Genomic DNA, 27,605 nt, shown 5'->3' on the forward strand with positions numbered 1-27,605 from the left:
GCAAATCAAACTTAATTTAACAGTCACCATTCCAAGCAGGTTATCAGTCACATTATACTACTAAAAATATTATTATTTTTATTATTATTAATTATTATTTTTATTATTTTTATTATTTTTATTATTTTTATTATTATTAATAATAATAATAATAATAATAATAATACGAACTCACGATTGTAAAGTGACCCCGGTGAATGGTTGTGCATCCATGATACATCAACAGTCGCTTGCACAGTTTGCATTCAACTTTTTTTTTTTTTTGGTCATCTGGGCATTTAACAAAAAAACACAAAACAGCTTACGCTACCGCTTTGCTGTCGAGATGGTGAATGAAGAAATTTGCCTCAGGTTAACACGGGCTGGAGAGGGGAGGGGGGGCAGTGCTCAGTTTATTAGTGTTTGTGTATATTGAGTATGTTTCAAACATTCTACCATAGCACTTCTCTTGCACTCTGTCTTGTACACTAGGTATTCAGTCCATATTTTACTGAAGCACTGCAACGGCTATAGGTACCCCCCCAGCGCTTTGGATAATATGCCCTGCTCCATACACGGCAGCGGCACAGAATTGCTACGTATAAAGATTTGGTTGGATTTTAATACAATAACTTTTGTTTAAGTAATATGCATTATACAAATAAAAAGATCGAATTTTGCATGCGAGTGACATTTAATTTGCGATTTATAGTATTCACACATTGTCAAATGTGTGAATACGGGGGGGGGGGGGGGGGGGGACGACAACACAGTGCGTGAATGGCGTCTAACGAACCTTCGAAGGTTTAAAACAATCTTCGAATTCCTGGCTAGCAAATGAACCTTCCAATACAGCCCTAATACACACACAGGCTAACTTCACTATAAGAAACCCTTCTTATAATGAACACCCAATTAACAACAGCAAGAACCAATTTTTTCAGTGCAAATTAGCCCTATTAGAACGATCGCGTACAGGATCGATCCGGATACAACGATCTCAGTACTGACTGACACTGAACTTTCTCCAGTGTGTTATTGTCTCAGTGAAAACAAAGACCATGGTTGACTAATTCAAAGATAACGCTAATTCAAAGATTACCTATTGTAGTACGAATCATGCATGACGAATGCAATCGTTGCCTGTCAGTCATCTTCACACAAACTGCTACCAGGCAACAGTGTGAGGAGCAATCTATGCTGGATAGCTTTTTTGAAGAGAAAGGACATGTAATTACTGTACATGCTTTCCTTTTTCATTTTTTACTGTTTTCTTTCAAACATACCACGGGGGGGGGGGGGGGGGGGTTGGGACGACTAGTGTTGCGGCAATTTATATGTGGAAACGGGTTTTTTTGTGTGCTTTCTGGAGTCATGTTTGATCAAATGATTGTTTACAGACAGGCACTCAAATGAGACTTGCTGCCTGCCTGTCTTGTATGTGTCCTCTGTGTGTTACCATCGTTGGTAGCATCACATGACCCGTTTTACTTTCTGTTTTGTGTTTAATAAATTCTGCGCACCTGTGCCGGCGTTTCAACTCCAACTCCTGTCTTGCAATACGGTTACCCACACATGTGACACGAGTCCTTGTCACAATACCGTTTAAATGTTCACAAAAATACTATATATTGATGTTCAATTTAAATTTGCCGTTTTGTCATTATTCTGATACAGAAAGCCAAACCCTACTATAGTGAACACCCTGATATAAAGAACATTTCTCCAGGTTCCAGGGGGGTTCATTATAAAAGGTGGGGACTTTCATATTGAAGTCCAAAGTATACACCTCAAAACTGAGTGTGTTTTAATCCTTTATCCATCTCAACCTTACCCCAGTCTACAACATCTAAAAATCCACATTCTTGGAATTCTTTTGAATTAAACAAATACAAATCTGACAGTAAAATTCTAATGCAATTCACAATTTATTTTGGAACTTTAGGGAACTAAAATTAAACATCTATACTGTATTTAAATTTCAGTTAGCATATACAAATTATGCTTTGGCTACTGGGAATGCATTACTTCTGTAATCTTATTTAAAAGGCTATAAGAATGCATCAACATGAAGAGGCTTGAATAGATGCCTATTTGGCAAGAAAGTGCCTTCCTTCCAGACCAAACCTCCTCTGCACTATTGGGTGGTCTAACACTCACAAAGCAGTGTATTGGAATGCCTGCAATAATCCTCACACAAAGCCGGTTTTCAAATCAGACCGTTATAGGGGATAGGGTGTATGTTTCTGCAGAAAGCCAATAATGGGGCAACCATAAACGTATCTTTCCAGAGGACAGGAGAGAAAACCAAAAAGGGGAAGAGTGCTTTGAAAAATCTGTTAACGAAGCAGGAGCATCTGGAGACAAGCAACACCAGGAGCAATCACACGACAGCAACGAATATCCATCATCCTTGTGCACAGGGAGGACCTACTGATCGCCTAAATGTACAGCTGGTTAAGGAGTTTCAAATAACAGTGCAGTGCATTTACAGCTTTCTATTTGAGTCCCAGTTTACAGCATGTGTGTACAAACATCATCCAATTTCAACACTGTTCCCATACAGTGCTATTACTTTGATGAATCACAAGTTTATGATTACATGTGTATGGATTTAAAAGGGAACACTACTGCAAGTCAAACAGAGGCCATCATTTATATAATCTGATAATGTTTTAATACTTGCCGAAAATGTAACTCCCATCTTTTAATACCCCTATAAAGAATTGGCTGAAACATACAGTATAGACAAAAAAAAAAAGACTAGCATTCAAAATAACAAATACAATAATAAAATATCATAAATTGTTTGGTTAATTCAATTCCGGTCATGCCGACAGTAAATTGTACACAATAAGCTCCCAACCTACATCACCCCCTTGTCTGTCCCTTGCACAAAACCATATCTGAATGAACCAAGTGGTCCAGCAGGCTAGGAAAAGGATGTACGCCTCAGGAGCATTAGCATCACGTTTTACCACCACTGAAGCAACCTCCAAACAACCTTTCAATCTCACATGCCTACCGGTGACATGTCCTTTCACATACTTTTGTTTAACAAATAAGAACACATGTCAAAACAGCAGTGTATGATTTGGTTGTACAAATGCAAAATTAGAATGCTGATTCAGCAGTGAAGATGTTTAATACAGCAGGCATGATCCTTCCAGCAATACCAGTGAATGACCTCCAGGCAGTAAGAGATATAGATTAGTTACAGTTGCCTTAATTAAGTTGAGATTCCTTCAATATTGTGGTCTCCATCTCCTCGTGGGAACTCATTCAGGAGAGGAATGTGGCTGATACAGTAGACCCAAAGTTAAATGCAATTATTGAATAAAATCGTTCCCACAGTTATCTCCAGTAAATTACTACATGACCCACGTAATACACCCTGGAACTAAATATTTGCTCATTTTGAGACCTCATCTGAAGTCTTAACAGGTGTTGGTCCAAGCCCACAGTCAACAAGTACACCTTGGAAGGGATGCCTCTGAGCACCTTTCCTGAGACAATAGGAGCAATTATATAGAAAATAGAAAAAGGACTGGGAAGCTATAGTACATGGCCTGACAAAGTACTACTGTACATCTTAAGAGGATAATTACACATGCAAAGTTAGTCAGAAACCAGAATCATTCTGCAGCATTTCACCTTGTGTGTTTTCACTCTAAACCACTTGATGTACTTGTTGAGAGGGGTGATTCAATAGGATATTGTCTTAACCTTATTTACATGCATTCATTCTACCAGTTCTAGAGCGCGGGTGGCTCACGTCAGTTAAAACAGCAGAGGCTCAAGAAGTTGCACCTGTGCTTCAGTGTTTCCTTCCTCACCCAGTTACTGAATGACCCAAAACTGTAACTAATTCATATTTGGTGAATGACAAATTCAGTATAAAAACAGAAGACTTTTTTTTTTTTTGAAGACTAAAAAGTCACATCTCCCAGACCGTTGACTTGACTACTGTAATTCTCGACACTAGATACAGTTCATAGTTTAAAGTCTAAGCCTACAGCTGAAGGCTACTAATAAAGCAAAACCTGGTAAATTGATCCACAGCAACCCTCCTCACTTTTCTGAAAAAGTTAACCATGGACAGTATGAAAATAATTAAGGGAGCTAGGTTTCTAGTATCAAGAAAGGTATTTATCCATTTTTTTTTTACACAACTTATCTGATGCAGGGGGGTCTCAGTGGATCATAATGTACTATAGTTCATTGGGAAAATCAAAAGGCCTTTATTTGCAAACATTCACATTTAAAATTCATGATGCAAGCATATGGCCTTATCAACTAAAGAGCAAAAATCTATAATTATTGATTTTGATGACAGAAGATATAATTAAGAACATAAGAAAGTTTACAAACGAGAGGAGGCCATTCAGCCCATCTTGCTCGTTTTGTTGTTAGTAGCTTATTGATCCCAGAATCTCATTAAGCAGCTTATTGAAGGATTCCAGGGTGGCAGTTTCAACAACATTACTGGGGAGTTGGTTCCATACCCTCACAATTCTCTGTGTAAAAAAGTGCCTCCTATTTTCTGTTCTGAATGTGCCCCTTTATTTAATCTCCATTTGTGACCACTGGTCCTTGTAAGTTACTTTGCTACACAAACTCGGCTGAGTTTTGATCACTTGCAACTGCCGAGTAAAGAAAGACACACAAGGTGTTAATGGTCAGTTATAAACGTAATTTATTTTGAGTGAAAAAAAAATTCTACGGGTGTGTGAGGTAATTGAGCCTGTCCAGAAAAGCAGTTTAGATCACTATCTAAAATGATTGTGAATTTTGAAAGACTACAGAATACAAGCTCCTGTCACCTGCTCTCACCAGTTAGGAAACCATATGAAGTTCGATGTTACTGTATTAATGAGTTCAATAACACAATGGTGGCATACCCCAGAAAAACTTTCCATGGTTTATTGCATTTCCTTATCACTGTTATAGAGATTGAGCTGCATCCAATTATATAGGGCATACAAACCATCCAGCAGCATTGTGCCTGTAGCAAACAGGATATTTTTCAATATGGAGGTCAATTACTCAGTCATGTGCAGAGAGGTCACAATTCTCTACCTATGCTTAATGTGGTTTACATGTGATATCATCACTGATAAATGTTGGACAAGAAAAGAAAGGGATCACTGGGAGTTGTAATCTGGCCTCTTTCGACATCAAATTCCCAGCTTCTTATTTCAAATTAAATATTTCTACACCATTCAAGCACAGAGATCAATTCATTTAAAATATTGCATTCTAGCACTGGGATGTCACGAGCAAAAAGGACAGTGGGTCAAAACGCAACGCATGATTTTTAGATTAGGATGCTTCAGGCAAAAAGCCGAATATGTACTGGAGCTCAGCAGACTGCACTTCTATGTGGTGCTTCATCTCATCTTTCAGCAACACAACATACAAGAAACACACTTTACAGTATATTGCTGCTCACGTAGCCTTCATTAAATTTTAAAACATAATAAAAACTAAATAAAAAAAGAAAGAAAACTGACCAGGAGATGCAGGAGAATCCAATTTCCTATCTGTGAATATCTGAGATGCTTTTACAAGCAATTCATCACCAGAGAATCAGGATGGATTCTCCTAGGGACAGTTAGAGAATTAACTTGTAGATGCAAGTTCAAACTATGCAAGTAGGTGTTATACATGGTAATGCTTAAACAGAACGGTAACTACTTGTACAAATTGTACCGCTTCAATTGTCACTTATTTTTTTTTATTTTTTTGGATATTTTTTTACAAATTTTGGATTTAATTATAAAATAGATAGTGGTCTCAGAATGTGCCATTAAAACCATACCTCTCTGAACCGAGTCACAGGGAATGTTCAGAAGGGAAGAACAATCAATAATGGTTTCAAAACACTTAATGTTTTCAATTAAAGCTAATGAAAAGGTATGCCAACAGCCAGTAATACACAGCCAGTAAAACACGAGAACAGGACACTTGAAAAAAGGGCAAGATTGTCAAGCTATATACAGTTTTTTGCTCAAAACAGCAAATAATAATAATAATAATAATACAAATCTACAACAGTATGACAGCAGGTGTAAGAGTAGCAATCTAAGCAACAGCAGTGGAGAAGGCACTCATGGAAGTGATGATCAGACGGCTAGTCCAATGCAATAGTCTTGCAAGTCAGTACATCCAATGTTCTTGCCGAGGTAGCAGTGTGGAGTAGTGGTTAGGGCTCTGGACTCTTGACCAGAGGGTTATGGGTTCAATCCCAGGTGGAGGACACTGCTGCTGTACCCTTGAGCAGGTACTTTACCTAGATTGCTCCAGTAAAACTCAACTGTATAAATGGATAATTGTATATAAAAATAATGTGATATCTTGTAACAATTGTAAGTCGCCATGGTTAAGGGCGTCTGCTAAGAAATTAATAATAATACAAAGACGGAAGGGGATCTCCTGGGTAAAACACCACCACAGATGAAAAATAAAACTTTGCACACAGAGCCTCACTGAACCGCCATTTATTAAACAATGCAAATGCTTTTGCTTACGCTGGGTTCAAGGTATGATTAGATACAGGTTCATTTTTTTTTTTTTTTTTTTCAGGCACTAAGCCATTAGCTGTCTGATACACTAATAACCAAACAAGGTTGGTTTCCACCTGCTGACTTCAGCACAGTATCGCTATTTAACAGTACTAGTCTTTGTTTAGACAGATTTATTTGATTCATTTACCAAAATATTTTTACAGATATATTTACAAAAAAAAAAAAATCATTTGTCAATGTATGGGGGATTTCATAAATTCAGAAATAGATTTTTTACGCTCCCCACTTATCCTGGTTTCTTGTTGCACTTCATTTGAGGATGCCTTTTAATAAAAAGGGGTCCCCTGGGGACTGAAAAAAGAATGCACTAAAATTGTGTTTGGTTTGTTGCACCAAAAGGTCTCCTGCTGGAAGACATATCTTTAAAATTACAGCAAATCGTTTCAACATAAAGGTCATTTGTAGTCTATAATCTATCAGAAGTGCAGCATCTGTAATCGGGAATGTGTGTGATTCATGGCTCAGCTGATTATACTGAGCAACACAGCACAAAGGATGTGACAGAGAGCTAGCACAATACAACTGCCCCCCAAACATTTTACAGCATGGCTTGCGTGTTCCAGGTTTTAAGATTCACCATTACTGGTACTCCAGAGAGCACAGACTGATTTCTAAAACAAACAAAAAAAAAAAAATTGTTTTAGAAATTCCCTCAACAGAATAAAGCTTGTGGTTGCATACAAGTAATATATTATGCAGCACAGTATATTTAGGTTTTGTAGTTACTGTAGTAGCCAATAGACATTGAAACATGAAATTTAACAAATGCTTCCCCACAAAAAAATGACTACAGTAGTATTCATTTTGCTGGATATAATGTTATAGAAAGTGAGCAACAAATTTATATATATATATATTATATATATATATATATATATATATATATATATATATATATACACACACAAACACACACACACATGCTCAAATTTGTTGGTACCCTTACAGCTCATTGAAATAATGCTTCATTCCTCCTGAAAAGTGATGAAATTAAAAGCTATTTTATCATGTATACTTGCATGCCTTTGGTATGTCATAGAATAAAGCAAAGAAGCTGTGTAAAGAGATGAATTATTGCTTATTCTACAAAGATATTCTAAAATGGCCTGGACACATTTGTTGGTACCCCTTAGAAAAGATAATAAATAATTGGATTATAGTGATATTTCAAACTAATTAGTTTCTTTAATTAGTATCACACATGTCTCCAATCTTGTAATCAGTCATTCAGCCTATTTAAATGGAGAAAAGTAGTCACTGTGCTGTTTGGTATCATTGTGTGCACCACACTGAACATGGACCAGAGAAAGCAAAGGAGAGAGTTGTCTGAGGAGATCAGAAAGAAAATAATAGACAAGCATGGTAAAGGTAAAGGCTACAAGACCATCTCCAAGCAGCTTGATGTTCCTGTGACAACAGTTGCAAATATTATTAAGAAGTTTAAGGTCCATGGAACTGTAGCCAACCTCCCTGGGTGCGGCCGCAAGAGGAAATTCGACCCCAGAGTGAACAGAAGGATAGTGCGAATGGTAGAAAAAGAACCAAGGATAACTGACAAAGAGATACAAGCTGAACTCCAAGGTGAAGGTACGTCAGTTTCTGATCGCACCATCCGTCGCTTTTTGAGCGAAAGTGGGCTCCATGGAAGAAGACCCAGGAGGACTCCACTTTTGAAAGAAACATAAAAAAGCCAGACTGGAATTTGCTAAAATGCATATTGACAAGCCACAATGCTTCTGGGAGAATGTCCTTTGGACAGATGAGTCAAAACTGGAGCTTTTTGGCAAGTCACATCAGCTCTATGTTCACAGATGAAAAAATGAAGCTTTCAAAGAAAAGAACACCATACCTACAGTGAAACATGGAGGAGGCTCGGTTATGTTTTGGGGCTGCTTTGCTGCGCCTGGCACAGGGTGCCTTGAATCTGTGCAGGGCACAATGAAATCTCAAGACTATCAAGGCATTCTGGAGCGAAACGTACTGCCCAGTGTCAGAAAGCTCTGTCTCAGTCGCAGGTCATGGGTCCTCCAACAGGATAATGACCCAAAACACACAGCTAAAAGCACCCAAGAATGGATAAGAACAAAACATTGGACTATTCTGAAGTGGCCTTCTAGGAGTCCTGATCTGAATCCTATCGAACATCTATGGAAAGAGCTGAAACTTGCAGTCTGGAGAAGGCACCCATCAAACCTGAGACAGCTGGAGCAATTTGCTCAGGAAGAGTGGGCCAAACTACCTGTTAACAGGTGCAGAAGTCTCATTGAGAGCTACAGAAAACGTTTGATTGCAGCGATTGCCTCTAAAGGTTGTGCAACAAAATATTAGGTTAGCGGTCCCATCATTTTTGTCCATGCCATTTTCATTTGTTTTATTATTTACAATATTATTATGTTGAATAAAAAATCAAAAGCGAAGTCTGATTTCTATTAAATATGGAATAAACAATGGTGGATGCCAATTACTTTTGTCAGTTTCAAGTTATTTCAGAGAAAATTGTGCATTCTTCGTTTTTTGTGGAGGGGTACCAACAAATTTGAGCACATCTGTATACACACACACACACACACACACACAGTGCCTTGCAAAAGTATTCAGACCCCTGACCAATTCTCTCATATTACTGAATTACAAATGGTACATTGAAATTTCGTTCTGTTTGATATTTTATTTTAAAACGTTGAAACTCAAAATCAATTATTGTAAGGTGACATTGGTTTTATGTTGGGAAACATTAAGAAAAATAAAAAAATACTGAAATATCTTGCTTGCATAAGTATTCAACCCCCACACATTAATATTTGGTAGAGCCACCTTTCGCAGCAATAACAGCTTTAAGTCTTTTGGGGTAAGTATGTACCAGCTTTGCACACAGTGTCAGAGTGATTTTGGCCCATTCTTCTTGGCAGATTATCCAGAAAATGTGACAGCAACTTTAATGGTTCACAGGTGGAGGCCAATGGTAAGGTAATTGTGTCCTCGTTAGGGCAATTTCTTTCATTGGTGTGAACTGGGAGCTTCCACAGCACAGGGGTTGAATACTTATGCAAGCAAGATATTTCCGTTTTTTATTTTTCTTAAAAATATTTCCCAACATAAAACCAATGTAACCTTACAATAATTGATTTTGAGTTTCAGTGTTTTAAAATAAAATATCAAACAGAACGAAATTTCAATGTACCATTTGTAATTCAGTAATATGAGAGAATTGGTCAGGGGTCTAAATACTTTTGCAAGGCACTGTATATATATATATAGATATAGATATATATAGATATAGATATATCACACATAAATCAATAAAAAAAAATAAGATACAAAAAATGAACACCTCACTAAAGTCAACCACACATGTGCCTTTAACCCTGTTTTAAAAAAATAAAAAAATAAATAAATAAATAAATAAATAAATAAAACCTTCAACAAACCAAACTATTTTTAGTAGCTTATCCATCAGTTCAGCTGCCTCATATTTTTACACAACTAGCTGCAAGAGGTCTACGGTTGATTGAAGGAGACCTCTGGCCCTCTTCTGTTATTGCAATTCATAGCACCGCTCCTGCAGTCATCATACGCTCCCTCAGACGACTACTCTACCTCCTACAGCGCTGGGAAACCCTACATCTTACACAATAATTACACAAGGTGCAGTGAAAGAATTCTGCATACATACAAGTTTCTTATGCCATTAAAATTCTGGGGCAGTAGTCGACACACCCAAGGGAAAATGTGTGGATTTAATTCAACTGCTATTTATGGATTTGCCAGTTTTACTATTACTATTAACACAAACAAGCTTTAGTAACCAAAAACTGCACTGACATAAGCCAAAATTTGCATTTTAATTATTTGTATTTATCTAGTGTACAGTGATAGTTGAAAGGAACATGGGACCGTTTCCATGGCATCACATATTCAGGCAGGCTCTGTCTCTAGTGCTCTCCAGCTACCATAGCTTTTCATTTAAATTCTACTGCAGAGCTACATGGAACAGGTTATATATATAAAAAAAAAAAAAAAACATCCCACCCACCCACCCACACACACACACCACCTCAATTGCTCATTCTTCTACAGCAGCAGAGCACCCTTGGGTTACTGTAAAAGTATTATGAACCAGTGTCTGCATTGCACATGCTTGTTCCTTACTGCTGACAATCACCCACTCCAATCTAATTGGGATTCTTTCATAGTGTACTGAATGACGACTGCAAGTTGTGACACGATCTCAAGTATGAAGTGTGTACTGAAAACTGCACAGGACTTTAGCATTTAACATGTTTTACTACTTCCAGTATACCCATCCTGCCCATGCTTTTGGTTTTTGGCATTTGTACTCACTGATCACATAAAAGGTGCTGCTAAATAAAATAGGTCAGTTTGGAAGGACATTTTTGGACTAGTTTCTTATGAGGCATAAAGGAGCAATTGCACATTAACTAAATCAAGATCTAAAATACAAAATTCAATTTTAGGAGTTTAAAGGTATTGTGCATGAACATTGTATGAGGCATTAATACCCAGAGACCAGACTGAATGCCAAAAAATGCTCATGAATTGAATCTTCTATATTGGTCCTGTGTATTTTAGTGTCACGATCACTAAAAGCGAAAATGTTCATTGTATTACTTCTTTTCTTCTGGGGAGTAAACCACTAACTACTTTCATTTTGCTGATGTATCACTCAATAAATTAAGATTACATCTAGCAGTTGGCAAAAGACACTACTTTGACACTTACATTTATTATATTCCCTTATAGTAAATGTGCTCTGTGACATTTGACCAGGGTTATTCATTTTGTGCAGACAATTAGAGCTTAGGCACTCATCTACATACTGAGTTCTATATTCAAGAATTTTTGTATATCATTTGAAAACGAAGGGCCATGATAAGAATAGGTGAAACATAATACATGGCTATGCATTAGAATTTAGGGTTTAGGGATAGAGATACATAATCAATAAAAAAATACTAACCTATGGTGCATTTGTATGACGATACAAAGGAAAACTGACATTTCTTAAAGCCACCCCTGCAACCACCTGCTGTGATTCTCAAAACTGTTCACCGATATTGATGCCAGCTACATTCTAAAAGGGCAGCTAAATGGAGAAAAGAAAAGCCGTAGGGCTGTCATTCACTGCAGATAACGTTAGCGCCTGCCTCTCAAGAGGGGGGAACAGCTGGAGTTAGCTGCATTTGAAATGATAGATTTGCACTGTCCCAGGAGTAGACAATGCCATTGGGAAACAAGGCCAGGTATTCTAAAACTAATCACTCCCAGCAGGGATCCCTCCAGATGAGCAGGCTAAATGGTTTTAAAATAAAATCGAACAGAAAGGTAAATTCCAGTCTACTGCAAAATTACAACAAAAATAAATACATAAGAGTAGAACATCACTTTTCAAACCTAACTACTCCAGCAGTAATGACCGTTGTAGATGAAAACAACGCTGTGAAAACCAAATTGTACAGAAAAGAAATAACCGATTTAATAATCATCCATCTATTCATTCATTGCAGCCTTTATACATTCATTCTAATTTCTCAAAAGCCATTCTAAACGTATGTGTTGTATTACTGTGCTCGCCACCAACCTCCCTCCCTGAGCCTGTCTGAGAGGAGGTCTGACATTATGCAGGGACAGCAGGGGCTCTGGTTTTCACTTCTAATGTGTAATTGTGTGTGCTTGATCAAGAATGGCAGTGGAATAATTCTTCCTTTTTTCTGCACAACTCAAATAGCAGATTCACTGCTATACCCAATTTTGCCTTGTAGAACTTTAGGCCATTGCATTGGACTTGACACTTCATGCATTCATACATCACTGCCAAGCTACTGTATACACCTCCATTGCACGCTATTCGATAAATGCATATAATTTTAAATATACAATATATTTCTGTATTTTATGTTTTATTATTGCCTACTTTCATTAGATAGTGAGAAGCTTTATAGTGTTTCTGAAGAAGGTTGTACCATTTGCAAAAATATAACATTTGGGAGAGTTTGCAAAACATATCCAATTCTAGCATATTCATTAAACATATATATGACAGCTGTTCTAAATACAAGTTATTACAAATGGGGGGGGGGGGGATGGATGAATAGAATAGTTCATAAAAAAAAAAAACATTAAAAATGTTCCCAGAGAAATCAGCCCCCATGAAAGGTTAAAGTGTGGTTGATAACATTGTTCTCAGTGTGTGGCTAAACAGCTCATTAAGCAGACAGAGGCATCACAACCCCCCCCCCCCCCCTCCCTCCCTCCCTACTCCCTCCCTCCCTCCCTACTCCATCCCTTCAAGTAGTTGAAGCCAATTTTCATCTTCCAAAGAAGAACACTGTAGCACTGCAGTGCTGCCTAAGGGGCTTTATTTTCTCTAACTGAATCATACTAAACCCCATCTCATGAGCCTGAGTTTTAGTACATGCTTTTTCAGAACAGCACCTGCCTTGACTGTTACATTGCAGTATCTGTCATGCTAAAATATGAGTACAGATCATGTGAAATTAATGCAAAAAAAAAAAAATTGCCACATCACAGAAACGAATGTAGCACACAGAACCGAGATCATGCATCCTTAGTTCTTACAGGATTAAAATTTACAGTAGTGTAGCCACAATGAACCCCTTACCCTCCTACCCTCTCACAACTTCATGCTGTATATTAGCATGAGTGGTGCGAAACACTGGTTACTGCTAGGGTTTATAGAACATTGTGGGGGAAGCTAGCACTGACATGCCAAGAGTTTGAATGTATGCCCTGTAATTAAATCCTGTTAGTCCAGGACTGGAGCATGTTCTAATCTTTCAATGCAAAGTGAAGCACTAAACATCTGTACAATATCAGCAAGTTAAAGGATTAGGGAGGCGGTCTAATATTCCAAAGCAAAGATGTGATGCTTTAGAAACTTGCCAATATAAAAAATAGACACTATAAAATGTTATATTGGACAGGGTATTTTTCCACATAATCTAGAACTAGGCCTACCTAGAAGTCATTTTTTAAATGCCTCCTCACTACTGAGTGGTTCTTCAAAATAAGCATTACCCTGTACTTCTACTTTACAATAAATGTCTGGACAAATAAGACCTATACATTTTCATCCCCCTAAAATCGGTATGTACAGTGTATTAAATTGGACAGTATGAAGCATTAAGTTCACTGTCCATGTAAATGGAAAATTCACACAAAATATGTTTGAAGCAGCAATATGTTAGTTCATATATACAATATTTTCAATAGAGGAGAGAGATTCTTTTATTTAAAAAGCAACACTGTCAAGGTCAGTTCAAGTTGAAAAGTTCTGCTTTAAAAGCAGTTATTTTATTAAATCTATATTGAAAGCAAATAACTCAGGAAGGCAAATACAGAATTGCTGACATTGACTTTGTATAAGAGCAAATGCATAGACGGGTCTTACAACATCCTAACGGAATGGACTGGCAGCTGCTAATGCTTTTCACTACTGCAATATCATTTCAAGTGCTTTTCAGACAACCTGCCACAAGCTTCCCCTATAGCTAGCTTTTAGCTGACATTCACCTGAACCCCTGACTGAACCCATCATTTAAATGAATATTAGGTCAAAGAGCAACACAAATATTCTGCAAGAGAGACTGCCCTTGAATCCATGAATTTGTTATGCTTTTCCATGAGGGAATTGTGAAAACTACTCCAAATTTCTCAACTTACACAAATGGCTGGAAGTTTGTCTTACCTCACGCTGAAGCACCAGTTCCTTAGTAAAAAGACAAGCCTCATCACTGAATGGCTCGGCATCCTGAATTCCACCTGCAGTATTCCTAGACCCACGAGGACAGTCAATACCTAAAAACAAAAAAACAGAATAGTTTTTTTTTTCAGGATCTGGGGGTGGGGATAGGTTGTCCTTCGAGGAAGTTCATCATCAACATGCTCTTTTTAAAAAACGTCTGAAACAAAACACCCCAAAGCAATTCCAATTGAAAACATAATGCAGCCAATTCTTTAAGATAGTTAGATTTTTTTTTCTTGGAGTTTATTGGGTGCCTACACCATATTAAATCAACATTACTTGTTCATAATTATGATATATATATTTTTAAAACATTTCAGAAGAGAAGCAGAAACTTTCTACATCCTAATTTCAAATACTGTTAAATAATTAACAGATTTAAAAAGATAGAGTTATAAAATCAGTCTACTTTAAACATTTATTAATTCAATTTTAATAATGCAAAGGCAGTATACTTGGCTTACCTGGTTACAATAATGTGATATGATATCTACTAAGAAAAGGCGTAACACTGTTTTAAACCAATTGGATGTCACCACTGTGTCAACACATTAACTGTAAAAGCTGAAACTTAGTTTGTCTTGATATAGATGTTTATTTTTTTATTTGATTATATGTTTATTTTTAAGAAGTTTATAATGTTGAAGAATGAGCAAAGATCATGTTGTAAACTGCTTAAAAGAAGCATGAAGTACAGTACTTTGCTTTACCTTTAGGTTTTCATCTATCACTAATGCTTTAACTGATGCTAATATTTAGCCCTCTGGTCAAAGATAGACAGAATAAAAAGGCTGATTCTAGGGTTCTGGTTTCAATGGTGGCGACACTTTGCCATACGTATGTTTAAACTAGCAAATCTCAGACCAAAGGTGGGCAACTTGAGGTACGGACACCACTAGTCTACATTTTGACAGAACATGTAGAATTAAACCTGTTGCTTCTACAATGTTTGCCAGTATCATTATTCTGGCAGACATGTTTTACTCAGTAAGGTACCTGAAATTAGTATATTGCACTACAGGTACAGTATTTGTTAAAAAAAAAAAAAAAGGGGAGCCAACATACCAAATGCTTCTGTTGACATTTGTTATTGTGCACCTTTAACCCCTGACCATGCAGTAAGAAACAGTCAAACTACCACTACTGCCCAACTACACTTTTTGGTTCTTCAAGTAAAATTGCTGATGTGTGTCAGAAATATATATAATTTAACTACACTGCCAGAAACCCTCTTAAAATCACTAAAACCACTATTTAAAATAATAAATATACCAACATTGCATGTAAATAGTATCTACATTTACCCACACACACCCCTAATATAGGATACACAAAATACATGCACCAAATCTGAACACATTTCTAGCAGGTTAATTTAATCTTTAGTAACACATTTAAATGTTTCTAAAGGGTGAGAGCTCATTAGCAAAACATGTAATCCTTAGGTTGACAAATAAACCCAGGATACTGCCAAGCGTCACACTATTCAATTGTGGGTCTCATTGCCGACAGTGGGGCAAGCCTCAAAACCCATACCCAATAAATGCAAGGCATCTTTTGAGGAATACTTCCTACTGCTCAGTTAATACCTGGTTTAGCGGGGTTTTACAATGTGCTTTCACATACAAACAGGGACTTCACAGAAAACAGCTCCAAGTCATTCCAGCTGAGACCTGCACAGCTGCAAGTAGACAATTATTTCTGGCCATCAATCTCTGGCAGACAAAGTAAATGTAATGCTCCATAAAAGGATTCATGCACACCCCTGAAGCAATTTAACGACTATTAAATAAATATTGGTAGGAATTTGTGTATAAAATATAAAAAAAAAATATTCAAGAAATAGTAAATACTAATAGTAATACTAAATTAGGGCTACCGATGCTCAAGGACTAAATTCACAGCAGTTCTCTCTAGAGACAGAATACAGATAAAAAAAGACCAAGTGCCAATATTGCCCCTGTATATTGTGCCAATTTGTCTAAATCTCAATCTTGCTGAACTTGAAGACAGGAGGGCAAGTTAGTCATTGTACGTTCTAAAAGAACAAATCTTTAGCCAACACAGATCCCCATGAACAAAAGACAGCTAAGGACAAGTGCGTTACTACACAGTATTCATTTGAAGGATAAGTAAAAAATATATTACAGATGAAGCCGTTTTATATCACCTCGCTTAATATTATGCCCGGTTTATTATCACCCGGCATGCACGATAGGTTCTTTGATAAATTATCTCTCTTAATATCATCTTACACAACCGCTTATCGTCACATTTTGTGCAGCCTGTCAAATGCTGCGTGGCTGTGCTTTACTAAGGCCTTGTACACACACACACACACACACACTGTGGTTAGCGTGACAACCGTATAAACTGCACACCGTATTAAAGACTGCATTCGTTTTCTTTCTTTTTATTCCTCGCACTCGTAATGTGCTGTCATAGGCAAACGTGAAACCAGTTTTATATCGTGAGCCACTTTATCAAGTATTATGCCTGCACGGCAATCATGATATAAAAGTGGATTCATCTACAATTTGATTTAACAGGGTATGTTTATTCAAAACTCAGATAGAGAGGAGAAATGGAAATTCAGCACATTAAACCACAAAGCCAACAATCTTGGACAAGTCATTTTAAGGACACTAGTGAGGAACAACCCAAAAGTACAATTTCCTGCGAACCTAAAAAGGACCAAGCAACTAAAAATGGCTAAAATCACTACTTACAGTACTATTATTCCCCCCCACCTCAAAGATAACGGTATTAAGTCCATAACTTAACAGTTTGTTGGGGTTTACTTTTTGTTCAGTCAGATTTGGTGTAAAAATTCAAGTAACTAACTATTTTGGGCAGTTAGAATCACTCCCTCTGTTTCATTCCTGTTCTGAGTGACTGGCAGACTTTCGGAGATTGCCAGCGGCTCAACCTGCCCCGCACCGGAGCACGGGGAGGGAGCAGCGCAGCCATTTGCCGAGACGCCTCACATTCTCAATGAGAGCGTTGCAGGATCTCCTCTACTTCTGGCCCAAAAGTAGGGGATATCGGCGGATCCAACAGCACTGTTATCGGCATTGGGGACCCTCGCCTGTGACAGCCATAGCTTGCCCTTGAAGGCCGGAGATCTGGAGCAGCATGCCTGAAAAGAGGCGTAACTCAGAAGCCACCAGCTCAGGGAGCGGGGCTTCCCGTAATATGCCATCCATATTGTCCGTGCCTTCTAAAGAAGCGAGCGGGGCTGCTTGCTTCAGCACACTGGGCGTTGAGGCCGGACAATCCCTGGAGGAGCATACCTCCTCCAGAAAATTTGGGAACGCTGGGAAGGGCTGAGGGTGAGGAGCCACAGCCTGGGTCCTGAACACAGACCGGCGTGGCTCAGCTGCTGTCACCCACAGGAACTGCAAAAAGTGTAGCTCGAAAACTGAGGCGCGCTAGTGAGTCGGTAGAGAGTGTAGGCTCCTCGCCATCTCACTGGGGAAGGAGTCCTTGTTCCAGGAGGCCACTATAGAGAGCGCGTCCTCTGCCATCCGTGCCAACGATTCCAGCTCACTCTGAACTCCCTTGGGGGAGACAGGGGCTGGTACTGGGACAGGCACTGGCGGAACTGCCAAGCCTTCTGTGAAGCACCTGGGGCTGGAAAGCCACATATATGGTCGCAGAACATCTCGTCCCCTAGGGCTGAAGTGGTGTGCTGGACACCCAAGCATGGGTGGACAGAACGCTTTGCATTTAGGCCAAATAGTTCAATTTTTGTTTCACCGGACCACAGAATCTTTTGCCACATCTTTTCAGAGTCTCCCATATGCCTTTTTGCAAATTCCATGCAGGATTTTACATGGGCTTTTTTCAGAAATGGCTTCCTTCTTGCCATTCTTCCATACAGGCCAGATTTGTGGAGTACCCGAGCTATTGTTGACACATAGACAGTTTCTTCCATCTCAGCCATGGAACGCTGTAGGTCTGTAGTTGTCATTGGCCTCTTGCTGGCTTCTCTGACCAATGCCCTTCTTACCTGGCTGCTCAGTTTGGAAGGACGACCTGCTCTAAGCAGATTCTGAGTGGTGCCGTACCCCTTCCACTTCTTAATGATCAACTTGACTGTGGTCCAAGCGATATTCAATGCCTTTGAAATCTTTTTATACCCCTCCCCTGATCTGTGCCTTTCCACAACTTTATCCCGGAGTTGTTTTGAAAGCTCCTTGGTCTTCATGGTAGTATCTTTGCTTTGAATGGCACTACCCAACTGTGGGACCTTACCAAGACAGGTGTATTTAATCTGAAATCATGTGAACCACTTTTATTGCACACAGATGGACTCCATTTAACTTACTGTGTGAATTCTGAAGGCAATTGGTTGTACCTGAGCTTATTTAGGAGTGTTGTAGCAAAGGGGGGTGAATATTTATTTAATGAAGGCTTCAGGTTTTTATTTAATTGATTTGTTTTTTAGGCACTGTACATATTAAACACTGTTCACAATATTCACGTTACGCACAGCAATAATCCCCACACAGTTAGTCCCCAATATTACTAGAGTAAAGATTAGTTGACACTAAATTAAAGCTAAAGCATACCATTGCAATGAATTGCAGGACATTGCATTTAAGGATTAATATATAAAAACACCAACTCAACGCATTGCAACAACAAATTCAGTTAATATGAATAGCCATTAGGTGATTTAACACGTACAGCTGTGCACACAGCACATTCCAAAAACAGCTGGCACAAGGATAAGAAAAGGAGAACTGTTGGTATGCAGTAAATCATTTTATCTGGCAAGTGACACACTAAAGTTGATAACTACAGCCTCTAGCCAAGATCCATCCCAATGAAAGTTTAGTCTGCACTGTATGGCCAAATAGCTCAGTTTATATTGTAATATTGAAACAGACATTGAGGTCCCCACTTGTTTTATAAATAGTAAGAACTGCATCATTTATAATAATTGTATGAACAATTGTTCTCTTCGAAAGCTTTTCATCATTTCTTAGAATTTCATAACCTGAAGCCTTACCATCAACTAAGGTGATTTAAAACTGCCACATCAGAAAACAGGGTTATTTCCCTTATTAAAGAAATTGAAATGATATTAGTTATCACAGTAATAGGGATATTAATATTGCTTCTGGGTTTGTATTGAACACAATGGTAGAAACAATAATAATAATAATAATAATAATAATAATAATAATAATAATAATAATAATAATAATAATAAATAAATTGCAAACTTTTAACTGCAGGAAATTCACCTGAATAAAACAGGAAGCAAAATCCTTAAAAAATAAATAAATAAATTCCCACACATTTTAGTTTTAGTATTCTGTTTAAAGCTCTTAGTGCTTCTGCATACCTCAAGGCTAACATAAGTTACTTACCTGAAATAAAATCTGGCTTCTTCATTACAATGCATGATAACAAATCACCTCAAGGACAAAATGCTTTCAAAATAGTGGAAACCATAATGTATGTTAGAAGTCAGTATTTTAAAACCATTTGTTAGTAACAATTAAAAATATTTTGGCGTGCAGTCAAAAGGTACCCAAATGTCAAATATAATATTGCTGCAGCTTTAAAACAGAAGCCTTTGTGTCAATGGAATACAAGTACCTTTTTCTGTCAACCATTATTATTTGGGATTCTGTTTTTTGGTTTTTATTAATTAAATTTTTCGGCGCTTATTTTTAGCTATTTGAGTTGTATGTATGTAGTTGTACGAAAGTAACCGAAAACAATAATTTCGTACAGTATATAAAAAGCGAAAGCCCTATATACTGTACGAAATTATTGTTTTCGGTTACTTTCGTTTTTTTCTGTCACAATATGTATAGTAACGTGACAGTACTTGCACACTTCAATTTTACTTTCTTCCCTTATGGTCACAGGCATATTCTTCTGGGGTTTCATGCGTTTAGATATTTTTTTACATTTTGTCAATTTGAACTTCTGTTTTAAGTTCCACGAGCGTGTAAATACTATGTACTGTAATATATTATTATTATTATTATTATTATTATTATTTATTTCTTAGCAGACGCCCTTATCCAGGGCGACTTACAATCGCAAGCAAATACAAATACATTCAAGTGTTACAATATAAGTCATACAATAAGAACAAGAAATACAATAATTCTCAAGTGTGACAAACCACAATTCAATAATACAGCAGATAATAGTGAAAGTTACATCAGGATATGATTAAGTAGTGATAGTTACATCAGGATATGATTAAGTACAAAATACTACAGATTAAACACTTGGCAGATTACAATATTCTGAGGTACAGGATTAAATGCAGTAAAATAGGGGGCAGATAAGAGCAAAATAAAGCATATTTAAATGAAGGGTGATAGTGTCCCAGGATACAACAGAGGAGTTCTACAGGTGCTGTTTGAAGAGGTGAGTCTTAAGGAGGCGCCGGAATGTGGTCAGGGACTTGCCAGTCCTGACATCTGTAGGAAGGTCGTTCCACCACTGCGGAGCAAGGGTGGAGAAGGAGCGGGCTCGGGAGGCAGGGGAGCGTAGCGGAGGTAGAGCCAGTCTTCTAGTGCAGGCGGAGCGGAGAGGTCGAGTGGGGGTGTAGGGAGAGATGAGGGTCTGGAGGTAGCTGGGTGCAGTCTGATCAAGGCATCTGTAGGCTAGTACAAGAGTCTTGAACTGGATGCGAGCGGTGATCGGGAGCCAGTGGAGCGAGCGGAGTAGTGGAGTAGCGTGGGCGAAGCGAGGTAGAGAGAACACCAGGCGAGCAGCAGAGTTCTGGATGAGCTGGAGCGGACGGGTGGCGGACGCAGGGAGGCCAGCCAGGAGGGAGTTGCAGTAGTCTAGGCGGGAGAGTACCAGGGCCTGGACCAGGAATATAGCTTTAAATCTCGCAAGCAAGAACATTTCGTTTTAAATCTCGCAAGTGTGTTACAATCCTCCAGTAGAAAAGTAGGAATTTGCTGCCTCTCAGTAGTTGGGGTGGGTTTAAAGTATTCAGAACGAATCAATGCAAGACACAAGTCAGGAAGGAGGGACATTGCCCAACTGCACTGGTAAAAATTATACATATTTAAAAAGGTATTAAAAAGTCAACGTGAATTGCGTAACCATTTCCAGTGTTTTTGGACATACACCAAATTATATTTATTTGTAATCAGGGTGTTTTTTCGGATAAAACCAAAAATCAAAAGCCCCAATTATTATATATTATGATCACACCATGGTGCAATGTTTGGTATGGACAGCTGGTGAAAGGATAGAAAAGACACCTGTTGTATAATATGTGCTAAGCCAGTCTTCAATGGACAATTGATATTGGTTATTTTATTATTTTTACAGTATTTAACCACTCCTGTTAAAAGTACAACTGATTAAGGCTTTCAGACTTGTCAAATCTTAAATGCACATCAAAATGCTAAATTATCTAAACAGCTAAATCAATTTGGCACCCAAGCACAAGAACAGAACAAATTATTTGTCTAAAATATATTGCAGACAAGCACAGTACTCATTTCAACCTGAATTGTTATTTGGAAACACTTGTCACATCAACTGCCAAAAGTGGCACTATAAAATTAATAAGTGATAAAAACCATTTTAAAGAAATGTTCATAATAAATCTAAGAATCACATAAAGAAACAATGCTCTTTCTTTCAAAGAAAACATCCTGTCAGACTCAAATCTTGTTAAATCTACAAAGCCATCTTGTTCAGAACTAGGTTCAGGCAGTAGCATGCTCATCCCCCAAAGATTTGTTATTTGAATACAATACTTCAATAGCTTCAGATTCAAGTTCACTAAATTTCATTTATTTTATTATTTTCTCTTCCCCTCACATTTTACTCCAAGTTGCATCCATTTTAAAAAAATGTTGTAATTCCACTGCACCAGAATGAAACAGATTGTTTCCATTCCGAAAAAATAAATCAACCACCACCTCCACCAGCAAACCTTTCAAATCTGCTGGTGGAGCCAGAGTTGAAAGATCAGTGTTGCATTTATCAAATTGGGTGAATTTATAAAACTCAATATTGTAGCATTATAGGCTCCATGGTTAAAGCTACTTATTCCAAGTGCAGCATATTTTAATTAAATATGACATACATTCCACAGTTTCTCTGAATTTGTCATTCTAATGCCCAAGTCGTGGTACAGAATATTAAAAAACGACTCACCCCCACTCACCATAAAGTATGCAACAGAAACGTCACCATCTGACAGCAGTCAGCAATCTACTCCAGCCAACTACCCTCTTCTGTTTAAGCTCACCGATTGAAACGGGACAAGCCAAATGTGATTTAAATATATACTAACAAAGTTTTTGCTCAAAAAGAGCCAATTTCCCCAATATTCCGGTATGTTTAACACACCTGTGTCAAGGGAAAGTGGAGGTACTTACAGGCTGTTCATGCCATGGCACTGACATTTAAATTTAAACCTATTAAATGTGTTTGTGATGCAATTTACTACAATCTAATATTCCTTTCTATTTAAACCTTCAGGCATAATGGTATTGAGTACATTTATTTTCCTTTGTTCTTCTACAGCTATGGCCAAAAGTTTTATATCACCTAGGCTTGAGACTACATTTTAAAAAGTAAATAAACTATATATGAACACAATTTAGAAATTTTATTTCACATCATGCAAGTCAAAAGAGAACTACACAATTATATTGCACAAAGTCTACCGGAAGCCATAATAGTAATACAATATTTCATATTAGATTCTGAAAATGTCAGTTTTCAGTTTGCCAGTTTTTCATTTATATGGAAAACTACAAAGCAGTATGTCGTTTAATATGTTAATATAACATTATTCAGCCGGTTTAATTTGACTTTACGAAGCAAAATGTGTTAATTACATAGGATGATGCAAAACTTTTGGCCATAGCTATATATTGTAAATTAGCTTTACACATATACGCAGGAGTTAAACACAGGTGAACTTCTCACATTTAAAATATACAGTCCCATGTACACAAATACGGTGCCTAGAATTTACCAATGTGTAATTTGCATATATATATATTTTTTTTTTAACTACAGAGAAACATAATAAAAAGGTCTATAATCTTTACATTAGATATAAAATTGCATTTCAACTAGTGACTTTTCACCCCCAATAAACTCCTTGATTGAAATCCAAAAGACAAAATGCAAAAGGAAATCAATTTGGAATAAACAACAATAAAAAATAACAGCAGCAGATAACATCTTAATTCACATGCTGTTCAGTCATTTCCTATTAAAGTATAATCAAACATCTAGTTATCTACAGTGCTGTAGTTTAATTTGACTAGTGAGAAGTTACTTCTAATGGAATGAGACTGTTTGCATACAGGGACGGGGCAGCGGCCTGAAAACCCTCTATGTATGTAATAAACCGCTCGATTCTAGTAATTTGTTAATTTAATTTAGTGGGGCACTAAACCATGGATATTCTTCTAAAGCTAGATATTACAATGCTACCCATGCACTGCAACCCTATGCATTAAACAATGTAACATGTTCTTTAACAATTTAGCATACCATTAGGAACATTTGGAACAACTGTATAGAAGCAAAATTCACAGAAAAAAAACATTAAGCAAACAAACATACATAGCAACTTGTAGAATGGTAAAATTCCAAAAGGCATGTAAAAAAGCAGTACATACACAGCAAGGACAAAGCAAGGACAAAATGACCAGCAAGAGGTTGACGGTAAAAAAAAAATAAGACAGAACCGAAGTTTCTTCCAGGGATTTTTCTTACACAATAATTACAGCATACAACTACCAGCATATAACTTACCAGCTAACAAAAAAGTGATCAAACAGGTCTCCTTTGGCATGTAAAGTTTTAGACGGGAGCCACTGAACACATATTCAACCACTGCTTCTGACCGTCCAGCACGCTGCAAGAATGGAAGGAACTGTTTTGCTTTCTGAGTGTCCTTTAAAAACAAACAAAAACAAAAATTTAGCTTGTCATCAGTACCTCAGAACACTAAACTGAATTGTGACACGCAAGTGAGAGAGTGGTTTAGTGCATATTTACATAGAGCTCAGAATGATGTGGCCATAACTACAGACATTTACTATTTGAAATTGACAACGGTACTAAACTGTGTATAGATTTATATTTTGAAAAATGCAAATCAGAAAACGGGGGCAGGGGTGTTAAATGACATCATTGATGAAAACAAGCTGTGTCACCTCAACCTTACCTGCAGTCACATGAACTGTCCCAAAGGGAGTCTGCTGTGCAGTCAAACAAAGCAGATAGCAGAGCAAACATGGGCTGCAGGCCGCATGTTAGTTTTACCTTTTTTTTTCATTTAGCATTACTTTGTCAGTACATTGTGCTGCAGTGCTAGACTAAAATCACAGTAAATACAAATATAGGGTACATTTAATTATATAGTGAACATTAAATGGAAAGGGGTTGGTTACAGATTTTGCCTTAATTCTTTAATAGTTATAAATGCTGCACTGCAAAAAAAAACTAATAAATAAAAAAGAATCAAGTCAAATACATCCTTGGTCAGCAGTATTAAAATTACAACAACTGAAATCAATCATGCACACTCAAAATACAAAATTAAAAAAGAAAGGCAATAAATGTATGCCACCCCAATAAAGATTATGGAAAGATTATAGAAAAAACGATATGTAGCTCTCCTTTCAGACTAAACTAAGTGTTTAAGACTTGAACGTAAATCTACAGCATCAGATGTTCATTTTAGAAACTGTTCCATAGAATTTATGTAAAACACTTGCATTTCAGACATTGGTCTGTTCTTGAACCACATTGAAAGACCATAAAAAACTTACTCAATACTTTATATTTAACTTGTGTAATGGCATCTTCTATTCTAAATTTAAAACAAAACTAGCTTAATGCAGTACACACCAAAAAGAAAATAAATGTACAATTGGTTCTCCCCCCTTGTGTTGAATTTGACCCTGGATAAGGGCATCATTCAGAACCCCCTTGTGTGAAGGACATGAGTATTCATTGTTTACATGTACAATGGAGTTTGAGCACAAACATGATTATCGTGGGAGCAAGTGTCACCACACAGATCAGGAACCAAGGACATATAGATTTTTCAGCTACAAATAGGGATAAGAGCGAGCATCGCCAAAACACAGTTAATCCATACATAATCACATTCTGTAGACCCTGTCAAAAGGCCTTTTCATCTGTTCTTCCATCACCAAGCAATTAGAGTCACCACACAACTGGGGTAAACAAACACACTACACAGGACACAGATGATTAATAGCAATATAATGTTAGGTTATACGTCAGAACCCTGGTTCTCTGAAATAGAAATGTTATCCATTACCAATTGGAATATACCTTTGTGTTGCTTGAATTACCCGAGCCATGTGTCAAAGCTGCTTGTATGAGCCCCCTCTGCATAAGGCATGAAGACCCCACTCCCGAGGGGATAAGGTGCCACACAAAGGAGGAATCTGTGCCAAATTTTCTATTGAAGCCCGCTGTGTTGGAGTAACACCGCGACCTTGAACGTGCTAAAAAGGCAATAACCTCATCCGAGAAACCGAGCTAGCTTAGTTGCAGCCAGTCAGGAGGCCAAAATGGCAGCTGCAGGCAAACTGGGTATGGATGCCACAGGGTCCCCTGTGCCTGACTGAGCAGGTCGCGACGTGCAGACAGCTCTCAAGGTTGGCTACCAGGAACACCTGAGCCTGTTCTTGTCAGATTTTCTCCAGGCACAGCAGTAGAAACGGCAGTGGTGGGAAGACATAAAGCAGAGCCATGGGCCAGGCATCTATGCACAGCAGGGGCTGTCCTCCAGCAAGGAGAACCAGAGTGGGCAGTGAGTGGATTCCTGTGTTGCAAATAGGTCTACTTCTACGGAGACCATCTTAGTGATTTATATAGGCCACCACTGCCCTTTTGACTGTGCAAACTAGCATGTGTCGTTTGTAGGTCCCTGGAGAAATTATGCAGGGCCAGCTGAACTGCTGGCAATTCTAAAAGACTGATGTGGAGATCCTCCCATGGAAGTTTCCACACTCCCCGCCTGTTACATACAGCGCCTCAGCCCAGGTTGGATGGGGCTGTAGTAATGACCTTGTGGTGCTGCCCATAGCTGCGCCCAAGCGCAGGTGAGCTGGATGTTTGTCATAGTGATGAGACTGATCAGGCTGTACTGTTCCACAGCAGGCTGAAAAACCTGCGATTGAACCAGGCCTGGAGAGGGTGCATGTGGAGGAGCCCCAAGGGAAGGAATTTGGAAGCTGCTGCCATCAGGCCCAGTTTTTTGAAGATGACAACATTCATTGCCACGTTGGCCTGGAAAAGTTCCCAGCAGACAATCATAGACCTGGAATCCAAATTCACTATCTTAAATTAAAATGTCAGCATCTTAATTTGTCGCCCCAGGACCAGGTAGAGCACTCTAAAGTAGAGGATCGGCCTGAAGCTGCCATTCCGTTTGGGCACCAGGGAAGACCTGGGGTACCTGTACTTGGACAGCTGGTTCGGGAGACAGCAGGGACGGTTGTCAGGTGGCCCCAGTAAGACTGCACCTCCTGCAAAAAGTCTGCCAGTAACGGGGGAAGCGAGCACTGTCGCGTGGCAGTCGTGACCCTATCGAGGCAACGTCTGGACTCCATTTCCAGCTGCCCTCTTAACCACAGCATTGAGCTCCTCTGACATGGAGGGGGTCATCGCAACAGACATGGCATCAGATTCCACAACCTCAGAAGGGGGGCAAGCACTAGATTTCCAAGCCCACAGAAGCTGCAAGGGACAAGAAGTCCTCATGAGCCAACTCAAATCCATGCGCAGCTACCTGCACCCTTGGAGGTGGGGCAGTACAGCAGTGGTGCCCCACAGGGCCACCGGCAAGAGGGTCTGCTGGTGATGCAAGCAAATTTCTACTTGGTTTGATTGAATGAGCAGAACACAACAAGCTTCAATATGAAAGCTGAATATGTATTTCAATAAAAAACTACATGTTTTTAAATGAACAAAATAAAACATTCTAGACTACTTAACTAAAGTAAAACTGGGTTTGTGATTTAAAACTACCACTGCTTCAAATTAATACTAGTGCTTAATAACAGTAACAACATTTTATTTAAAAGTTGGTGTTGAACCGTTCATGGCCCTGCAGCAACATGAAACTAGCACTAACTTCCTTATTTAAAAAAAATTATAATAACCGTCTGGTTTTCTCCTGCCTTTATTTCAATGCATATCATTTAATTAAGAGAATAAAAACTAAACTAAACTACCTACCTAGCCAA

At 38.2% G+C, this 27,605-nt stretch overlaps 1 protein-coding gene across 1 annotated transcript in view; it reads right to left on the bottom strand.

Moving 5' to 3' along the window:
• The window catches only part of LOC117415557 (staphylococcal nuclease domain-containing protein 1), a 186,814-nt gene that overhangs the window by 107,139 nt on the left and 52,070 nt on the right, over positions 1–27,605 (bottom strand). The window contains exons 15-16 of the mRNA XM_034026068.3: positions 24,130–24,271; positions 14,293–14,402 (exon numbers count right to left, since the gene is read on the bottom strand). Of these exons, the coding sequence (XP_033881959.1) occupies positions 14,293–14,402; positions 24,130–24,271 (252 nt within the window). The remainder of the gene's footprint in view (positions 1–14,292; positions 14,403–24,129; positions 24,272–27,605) is intronic.

The sequence above is a fragment of the Acipenser ruthenus genome, chromosome 7 (assembly GCF_902713425.1).
Source record: "Acipenser ruthenus chromosome 7, fAciRut3.2 maternal haplotype, whole genome shotgun sequence".
NCBI lineage: Eukaryota > Metazoa > Chordata > Actinopteri > Acipenseriformes > Acipenseridae > Acipenser > Acipenser ruthenus.